At 43.0% G+C, this 10,255-nt stretch overlaps 1 protein-coding gene across 1 annotated transcript in view; it reads left to right on the top strand.

Annotated features, from left to right (window-relative positions):
• Positions 1–6,297, top strand: part of RPL22L1 (ribosomal protein L22 like 1) — a 77,197-nt gene extending 70,900 nt beyond the window's left edge. The window contains exon 5 of the mRNA XM_066241427.1: positions 6,247–6,297. Coding sequence (XP_066097524.1) covers positions 6,247–6,282 — 36 coding nt within the window. The 3' untranslated portion in view covers positions 6,283–6,297. The remainder of the gene's footprint in view (positions 1–6,246) is intronic.
• The last annotated feature ends 3,958 nt before the right edge of the window (positions 6,298–10,255 follow it).

The raw sequence follows: 10,255 nt of genomic DNA on the forward strand, positions 1-10,255 counted from the left end.
GGCTTCTCTCTCAGCACTCTGCCATCTTGGCTGCTTCTCCTGGCCTACTCCACGTGGCCTTTCTCTGCTCTCCTCTGCTCTCTCATGCTAATCTCAGGAACCAAGAGAGCCCCCATTTTATATTGTAGCTTCACAACCTCTAATCCAATATACAAAATAAGGAAGTCTCTAATACAGTCACTTCTCTGAGGCATGATTGGATTGTACCGCCCCACAGCAAAAAAAGGGTGGGAAAGGCTTAATCCCAAAACCAAGCCTCAGGCTACAACGATTCTCAACACACATTAATATCACCTGGGCAATGGCCTCTTTAACAAAGTGAGCATAATACATTTTATCTGCCCAACAACAACAAAACAGGTTTCCCACCCAGGCAGTATGGCTCTAGGATTCCTGAAGATACCATACTTAAAGAGGGCTAGTGATCTATACATAATGCTTCCCACCCCCCACCATCAAATTAAAAGCAGGGTTTTTTTTTTCTACTTTGATGACTTCTTACAGAGACATTTGATTTAACTTTGTTGTCTTCCTAAAATTTATAATTTGGAAATGTAGTCACAATAACAAATCCTATCACTATCCCACTTAGACAATACAATGTGACTCTCCCCTATAGTTTATTTTCATGTATTTACATATTTGTGTTTGTGTGTGATTAGAAAGGAAATAGTAGTCTATGGCCATACCACCCTGAACACTCCCGATCCCGTCTGATTTCAGAAGCTAAGCAGGGTTGGGCCTGCTTAGTACTTGGATGGGAGAAAGGAAATAGTAGTTGGAAGATGGATATAAAGCCAGGAGCCACCATCGTGGCCATTCACATGCAGGTTCACATTGGATTCGGACAGTCAGTAAAGAAACAATGAAGCCAAAAACTGATACGCCATCATCTTTAATCCTAGCTTGCACCCGGTGGGCAAGTAAAAACACACACTGGGCTCCAAAACCCACTCACATTTAGTGCTCACAAAGCTACTGACTTATCCGAGTTTCCTAGAATCAAAGGTTTCTAGCTCACCAGACTTATTCACCTCTGTTCCCCATCTCCTTCTGTAAAGCCAGAAGCCACGGCCAGGGCCACTATCACAGCAGCCTGGCCCATGCAGGTTCGCATTGGATTCGGACAGTCAGCAAAGAAACAGCGGAGCCAAAAACTGGTGGGCCATAGTCTTTAATTCTAGCTTTGCACCCGGCGGGCAAGTAAAAATACACACTGGGCTCCAAAACCCAGTCACATTCAGTGCTCACAAAGCTACTGACTTATCCGAGTTTCCTAGAATCAAAGGTTTCTAGCTCACCAGACTTATTCACCTCTGTTCCCCATCTCCTTCCTTATCCCAGATACAAACTCTGCACAAACTGGCATCTCACTCAGCACTCCTCCATCTTGGCTGCTTCTCCTGGCCTACTCCACGTGGCCTCCTTCTGCTGCTGGCTCTACTTTCTCTGCTCTCTTATGCTAATCTCAGGAACCAAGAGCCACAAACTCCCGCTCCGTTCCCATTTTATAGTGTAGAAATCCAAACCCTTAATCCAATATACATAATAGGGAAATCTCTAATACAAAGTCACTTCTCTGAGGCATGATTGGATTGTACCACCCCACATCAAAAAGGGTGGGAAAGGCTTAATCCCAAAACCAAGCCCCAGGCTACAACGATCCCCAACACACATTAATATCACCTGGGTGAGGGCATCTTTAACAAAGTGAGCATAATACATTTTATCTGCCCAACACCTTCCTTCTCCCTGCACAAACTCTGCACAAACTGGCTTCTCACTCAACACTCCGCCATCTTGGCTGCTTCTCCTGGCCTCCTCCATGTGGCCTCTTTCTGCTCTCCTCTCTGCTCTCTCCTCTAATGATAATCTCAGGAACCAAGAGAGCAAGTTCCCGGTCTACCCCCTTTATAGTGCAGATTCAAAACCTTTAATCCAATATACAAAATAGGGAAGTCTCTAATACAAAGTCACTTATCTGGGGCATGATGGGATTGCACCACCCCACATCAAAAAGAGTGAGAAAGGATTAGTCCCAAAACCAAGCCCCAGGCTACAAGGATCCTGCCTGCCCACAGCCCACTCCCAATACACATTAATATCACCTGGGCGACAGGCTTCCATGTGGGCAGCACCATCTTCAACAAAGTGAGCATAATATATTTTATTTGCCCAACAATGGAGAAACACTATTAGGGGAGAAGAAGCAAATACCTTTGGTTACAGAATTATCTGAAGGGAAAAGATATAAAGATACAAGAAAAAGTATCCATGTCTTGGATGAATCCTTTACAGTGGGCGCACAGATGAGAAACTGAGTGCAGTATATCTGAAGTAACAGAGATGCCAACTGTGGCGTCAAAGGTTGCTCTGGAAGGAATGTGGTTGGAGTCCACGGTCACCCTGGAGGACCTGCAGTGACTTTTCCATATCAAGAAGGATGAGGGCACTGACTATGCTCCTAGCACTTTTAATCTTGACTGCAAAAAAATTGGTCCACTTTATAGATGTCTCTTACTGAGCATTCTTTGTAGAATTTCTCTGTGGAATTAGGCTGGTATCACAAACTTAGTGTCTACATTTTTTACATGGAGATATGATTTTTATAATGATTAAGCTGCTGGTCTGAAGCTCACCACTGCCCTATATAACCAGGAAAATAGCTCAGCGTTCCAGTTAGATTGCTTCTCTTCCCCATCCTGTCTCCTTTGTCTAAGAGCAGACACAGGTGTTTATGTGATATATGTCTAGGGCCACGGTGATCACAACAGATGTCTTTTGCATATTTTGTTCAGTGTTTATGCATCTCAAAGGCACTCCAAATCCAATCTCAGAGTCAAATTGGCCACTGGCCATTGACTTCAGATTCCCCAGAGGGAGGACTTGCTGAGCAGCCAAAGGCTTTTATTCCTGAGGAATTTAAATCACAATTTATATCTGTTCCCCGGGAAATAAACAGTCAGAGGCTAATCTCACCATTTTGAGAGTTTATTACTTACAGCAGTGGTCCCCAATCTTTTTTGGGCCACGGACTGGTTTAATGTCAGAAAATATTTTCATGGACCGGCCTTTAGGGTGGGATGGATAAATGTACCACGTGACCGAGACAAGCGTCAAGAGTGAGTCTTAGACGGCTGTAACAGAGGGAATCTGGTCATTTTTTAAAAATAAAACATCGTTCAGAATTAAATGTAAATAAAATGAAAATAATGTAAGTTATATATTCTTTCTCTGTGGATCAGTACCAAATGGCCCACGGACCGGTACCAGTCCGCGGCCCGGGGGTTGGGGGCCACTGACTTACAGGACACCACCTGTGATCTTTGGCAAGTCAACAAAGTTTTTCTCCAGCATCAAACTGTTTGCACTTCAACTGCATTAAGAACTAAGGCTCATGCTATAGTTTCCTACCCAGAATGTCTCCTAGAGTTGTTCCTGAGAGGGTGTTGGTAAAAAGACTATTAGTCACAGAAGCACCTGTACAGCCAGAAAAGAATAGAACTGGGAAGAAGTGCCATGTGAGATCTATCATTAACTTTCCGTGTCTTGTCAATAGCCTGAGCATTTTCCTTGGTAGAGAGATAGTAAAAACTTTCTGTTGATTTATTCTCTCCTTTGTTTCTCACTCAAATGAGAACACTGCAGACAGCTGACCTGGTTTCTTCACTCTAGAGATACAGGGGTCCGTGGGTTATGATGGTCTCGACATATGACGTTTTGAATTTATGATGCTCACTCTCATAAAAACTTTAAAAAATTGAGAAGTGAGTGTTTTTGCTTGCATTGTTAACATTGTACTTATAGACTACGTGGCGAACTAGTTTGGTCACGCACAGTGGAAGAATATGCAGTAATGGGGTGTATGAGTGAGGGACTTGGTGTCCCCTAGTATGCTTACCTACGCCATTTTGGACTGTTAAAAGCATAAGTGTTCCATTTGTGTTAGGCTAGGGGGTGTTTTGACTTACACCAAAATTTGGGTTAAGGCATTATTGTAGGAACGGAACCGTGTCACAATCTGAAGACCCCAGTATTGCCTATATTAGACATCTTGATTCATGTGGGTACTTTGGAATACTTGGCAAAGAAATCTAATTATTTTATTATTCATTATTCTGAAATTATCACATTATTCCTTGTAAGAAATGCACATTTCACTGGCACTATTTTAATAGGTAATAATAAGGAACACTGTTGATGTTTCTTCAATATTTTAGAGTACTACCAGGCTCCTCTGAACACACCTTTTTTGGGAGTTTCACAAGAGCTATATTGAGGTAGGTTATTAAAATTTCTTTTATTTAAAAAAAATTTTTTTTTATTTTTGTGAGAGGATGGGAGGCAGAGAGACAGACTCTCACATGCCGACTAGGTCACACCCAGCAAGCCCACTGCTCTGCTCATCTGGGACCATTGCTCTGTTGCAACCAAAGCCATCTTTTAGCACCTGAGGCGAGGCCATGAAGCCATCCTCAGCACATAAGACCAACTCGCTTGAGCCAATCGAGCCATGGCTGAAAGAGGGGAAGAGAGAGGGGAAGCAGATGGTTGTTTCTCCTGTGTGCCCTGACTAGGAATTGAACCTGGGACATCCACATGCTGGGCCGATGCTCTACCAATGAGCAAACTGGCCAGGGTCGCTTATTAAAATTTCTAATGTGTTATCTGCAAAATAAAGATTAGGGAAGTTCATTGACTTGCCTATAAAGCCACACAAATGATAAGCAACAGACCATAGACTTGGCTGGATGCGGATGGTCTGACTCCAAGGCAAATGCTCTACTTTGTGTAGTGCTGCCAATCTCCAACCAAGATTAGACACAGAGTAGTTTCCTTTGTGTCCCTTTCTTCTATCACCTTCTATTCAGGGAACCATTGTCAGTTTCTGAATGTCCCTGAAAGCTAACTTTTAGAGTTGCCTTCAATTCCATCTAGGAGTATTCATCTTACCCATCACACCTGGTCTGAGGTCACGTGGTTGGGGCGGGGGAGGCGGTGGTCTGTCACATTTTCCATCAGACATATTATTTCTCTCGTTTCACTGGGAAAAAGTGGAGGATAGCTCAGATGATTGTGAAGGTTTCGGTCAGCTCAGATGTGTCAGATTGCTGCAAGCACAGGGCACACACTGAGGACTTGTCCTCTCTTCCTTGGGCGGCTGCTGTCATCATCCCCTTGTTGGGCCCCATTGGTGCCCCCATTCAGTCTATCCTAGGGCGCCAGCTAAAGTGGCCTCACCTGCCCACCTCTTTGACAATATCAAGGTGAGCTCCAGGGTCCTCCTCTTCCAAATCAAACCCTTCTCTTCCAGCTCATCTTCTGATTTCAAACACAGAGATAGCCTCCTGATCTCTAATCCACTGATCCTCTGTGAAGGCATCTTCACATGTCTTAGCCTTCCTTTACTCTTGTCTCAGAGAGCAGCAGGGAAGAAAATTAGCTGCTTCCTGATATAAGCACTGGACTGGGTTTCTCTGGAAGTTTCCACAGATGCTTCCAGAATGAGGAGAGTAGCCTGTGGAATTATAGATTCTGGGGGCTCAGAAGTGACCTTCGGCAAGTCTGGCCCCTTCCTTTTCTGAGGGTCTCACAGCTGGTGTCAGAGATGTCTCCTGACTCTTCCTAATCTAGTACCCTAGCTTGGAGCCACACACCATAGACGCAGCAACTTTTTCAGTCGAATCTTGTTCCTTAGGAAATAGTCACCTTTGTTCTGCAAAGCCTGTTGGAAAGCAGGTGGGTGATTGTCATAACAGCACATGGTTTTTAAAAAATGGTGGAAAGAAAAAGGTGACTACCTGTGTGGAAGTGAGAAGCAGGGGGGAGGCAGACAGACAGACTCCTGCATGTACCTGACTATGATCCACCTGGTATACCCACCAGGGAGTGATGCTCAGACCCAACTGGAGCCATTCTAGCGCTTGAGGCGGAGGCCATGGAGCCATCCTCAGTGCCAGGGCCATCTTTGCTCTCATGGAGCCTTGGCTGAAATGAGAAGAGAAAGATAGAGAGAAAGGAGAGGGGAAAGGGTAGAGAAACAGATGGGCATTTCTCCTGTGAGCCTCAGCTGCAAATCGAACCCAGGACTTCTACATGCCAGGCTGATGTTCTACCACTGAGCCAACCAGCCAGGGCCTATTTTAGGTGTTTTTTGAAGTCAGAAAAATATTTTGTGAGTTAAGGCCCAGAGCAGAAAATAAATTAAAGAATTTAAATGCACTGTTTTGTTTATTAATCTTCAAGGTGGTCAGAAGAAGCAAAGAGGAACTGAAGCTTTAACCAAATGTAAAGAAAAAAATTGCTCCGAGGTGGAAACTGAATTGAAACGAACATTTCTGGTAACCAGGTAACTCTTAAAGGAAGAGAAAAAATTGTTCCCCATCCCATCCCCTAATATAAATGGTAGCAGGCTTTGGATTATTCATTTGAGATTTTTTTCTTAATTCTATTAAATGGCAAGCCAGTGATTAGACTTTCAACTCATGTACTCTAAAGTATGGGTTATGTCAGGGGTTGGGAACCTATGGCTCGCAAGCCAGATGTGGCTCTTTTGATGGATGCATCTGGCTCGCAGACAAATCTTTAATAAAAAAAATAATGTTAAAAATATAAAACATTCTCATATATTACAATCCATTCATTTCCTACTGCTCATGTTCATGGTTGCAGGTGGCTGGAGCCAATCACAGCTGTCCTCCGGGACAACACCAAATTTTTATTAGATAGTGCATAATGTACACGGGTCGTTGTGAGGTCAGGAAGTAAACTTCCCTCCTTTTTATCAAGTAGTCAGCTAGCTAATTGCAGAAACCCTTTTGACGAAGAAGATGGCTAAAAGAAAAAAAAGATGAAGAATATCGTACTTTTCAGCAGGAATGGACAGAGGAATTCACCTTTGTGGAGAGAGCAGGTTCTGCAGTGTGTCTAATATGCAATGATAAAATTGCATCGATAAAACGGTCAAATATAAAATAGCACTTTAACACACACCATACTACATTTGCATCAAAATATCCAGCGGGGGACAGCAGGAAGAAAGCATGTCAAGAGCTACTGTGCAGAGTGCAAGCTAGTCAGCAGCAACTCCGTGTTTGGACCCAACAAGGTGACTGGAATTCGGCTAGCTTTGCTGCTGCTTTAGCAATTGTGAGAAATGGAAAGCCATTCACAGATGGGGAGTATGCCAAAACATTCATGCTTGATGTTGCCAATGAACTTTTTGATGACTTTTCGGATAAAGACAAGATAATCAAATGAATAAAAGACATGCCTCTGTCCACAAGAACTGTTCACGATGGTATCATCGTGATGGCAAATCAAATTGAGGCAACACAAGTGAAGGACATAAATGCAGCACCATTCTTTTCTCTCACTTTGGATGAATCGACAGACATAAGCCATTTATCCCAGTTCAGCGTGACTGCAAGGTATGCTGTTGGTGACACACTACATGAGGAAAGTCTTGCTGTTTTGCCTATGACAGAGACAACAAGAGGGGAGGATTTATTCAAGTCTTTCACTGAGTTCACTAAAGAAAAAAATCTACCGATGGATAAACTTATTTTGGTGTGTACTGATGGTGCTCTGTGCATGGTGGGGAAAAACAGGATTTGTAGCACTTCTTCGTAAACAGAAAAAGAGACCCATCCTAAGTTTTCACTGCATCCTACATCAGTAGGCGCTTTGTGCTCAGATGTGTGGCGAGCAGCTTGGTGAGGTGATGTCACTGGTCATTCGGGTGGTCAACTTTATTGTTGCTCGAGCTTTAAATGATCGCCAGTTTAAAACACTACTGGATGAAGTTGGGAATAATTATCCTGGTCTGCTTCTGCACAGCAATGTGCGTTGGTTGTCAAGAGGGAAGGTGCTCAGCCATTTCGCGGCTTGTCTGAGCGAAATCTGGACTTTTCTTGAAATGAAAAACATCGAGCATCCTGAGTTAACTAACACTGAGTGTGGCTCCTGAAGTTCTACTATCTAGTGGACATGACTGAACATCTGAACCAGCTCAATGTGAAAATGCAAGGCATTGGAAATACAGTCTTATCTCTTCAACAAGCAGTGTTTGCATTTGAAAACAACCTGGAACTCTTCATTGCTGACATTGAAACAGGTCTTTTACTACACTTTGAAACACTGGGAGAGTTTAAAGATGCATGCACAGCAAGTGACCCTGCTCAACATCTTGATCTCCAGCAGCTAGTGGGCTTCACATCTAATCTCCTGCAGTCATTCAAAGCATGCTTTGGAGAATTTCGTGAGCGCACTAGTCTTTTTAAGTTCATCACCCATCCACATGAGTGTGCAGTGGACAGCGCAGACCTGAGTTACATCCCCTGTGTCTCCGTCAGAGATTTAGAGCTACCAGCTGCTGACCTGAAGGCCTCAGACATGTGGGTGAATAAGTTCAAGTCACTGAATGAAGATTTGGAAAGACTTGCACGACAGCAAGCAGAGTTGGCGAGCAAACACAAGTGGGGAGAAATGAAAAAACTCCAACCCACAGACCAGCTGATTGTCAAAACTTGGAAAGTGCTTCCTGTCACTTACCACACACTGCAGCATGTGAGTCTTGCTGTACTGACAATGTTTGGCTCTATGTATGCATGTGAGCAGTCTTTCTCACATCTAAAGAACTTTAAGACCAACATACAATCACATTTAACAGATGGAAGTCTCAACACCTACATGAAGCTTAACCTCACCACATATCAACCAGAGTACAAAGCCATCACAAAACCATGCAGCACCAGAAGTCGCATTAATGGTAAGAAGTACTTTATTCATTATTGGTTAGCAACAGCATAACAATGTTATTAAAAAGAATTCAGAGACTTATTGTACTTTAAAAGTGTTGGTCTTACATAAAATGCACACATTTACTTGTATTTAGTGTTAAACATATTGGCTCTCACAGAATTACGTTTTAAAATATGTGGTGTTCATGGCTCTCTCAGCGAAAAAGGTTCCCGACCCCTGGGTTATGGGAAGGCAGCTGTTTCATCAAAAATAAGGGAACCATGCAGTTTGCCTGTGAACAAAAGACTCCAGTTTTCTCAGATTATGATGGGAGGCAGAGTCTTACAATGCAGGGGCATAACTGATTCCCAAGTGCCCCTGTAAAAACCTGAACACCTTCTAAAAATGACAGCTCTCCCGGCATGAATGGGAGGCCTTTGTGATCTGGAAAAGAGTCCCTGTCACAGTGTTCCCTATGGGAACAGAATTCAAATTGTTGCTGGATCACACAAATTAAGGGCAGTGATTATATCTCTGAGACATATTTCTTTGAGTTACATCTAGACTGGCCAACTCGAGTGTCAGCAGGCTCAGCCCTACCATTTGCAGGACTTGGTACAAAGGGAGGCCCGCATGCCAGGAGTCGCAATATTGACAAGTAGTAAATTGAGCTAACAAACTTTTAAAGTATGTTCTATCTATTTACCTTGACAAATATATCTTCCTATCCATTGCCTCGGGTAAGGGTGATCCTGAGAAGGAGTTTGTTGTCTCTCAAGACAGAGTTCAAAACATGAGAAGTGGGACCAGCCTATAGCTAAATTAACATGTTAGGACTTTTCTGATTTAAAATATGCAGTTCTGTTGTCTAACTATGGATTGGACATTGTGTTGTTTGTGGATCGGGTGACAAGTTTGAGTTTTTATGTGGTCACAACACACATATATGTAGATCCAGTGGTTCTCAAAGGTAGCAGCATTTGCATTTTTTGTCAAAATAATTCTTCACTGGATGGGAGTCTCATGAGCATTGCAAGAATTTCGGCATTCCCGACCCTTTCCCATTCAATAAATACCATCAGAGGACCTCAGCCCTGGCAAGTAAAAATGTCTCTCAACTCATCCTGAAGGGGGTGGTGCTGCCCCTGGGTCATAACTTCTGGTAGACTGTATCTTCAATATTTCCTATCAAGTGCAATGGGTAACATTTATTGAACACTTCTTATATACAGAACGCTCTCTTGGGCTCTGGGTTGAATAGAAGCTCAATCTGGTGATGTTATTATCAGTGGTTATCACTAGGATAGCTGAGGAGGTTTGAACTTTATTTCTTAATCGAATATTGTCATGTATCTGTATTGTCACAATGCCACAGAGCCCTGTAAAGATAAACCCAACTTCTAAGAGCATTTGTGTTCCTCTTCTAGTGTTTGGATGATAAAGAATATACTTATTATTTTTCATTACAAACATTGTGTTAGTCTTTTTGGTAGGAAGAAATGGGCACTTACTC

The sequence above is a fragment of the Saccopteryx bilineata genome, chromosome 8 (genome assembly GCF_036850765.1).
Source record: "Saccopteryx bilineata isolate mSacBil1 chromosome 8, mSacBil1_pri_phased_curated, whole genome shotgun sequence".
NCBI classification, from domain to species: Eukaryota; Metazoa; Chordata; class Mammalia; order Chiroptera; family Emballonuridae; genus Saccopteryx; species Saccopteryx bilineata.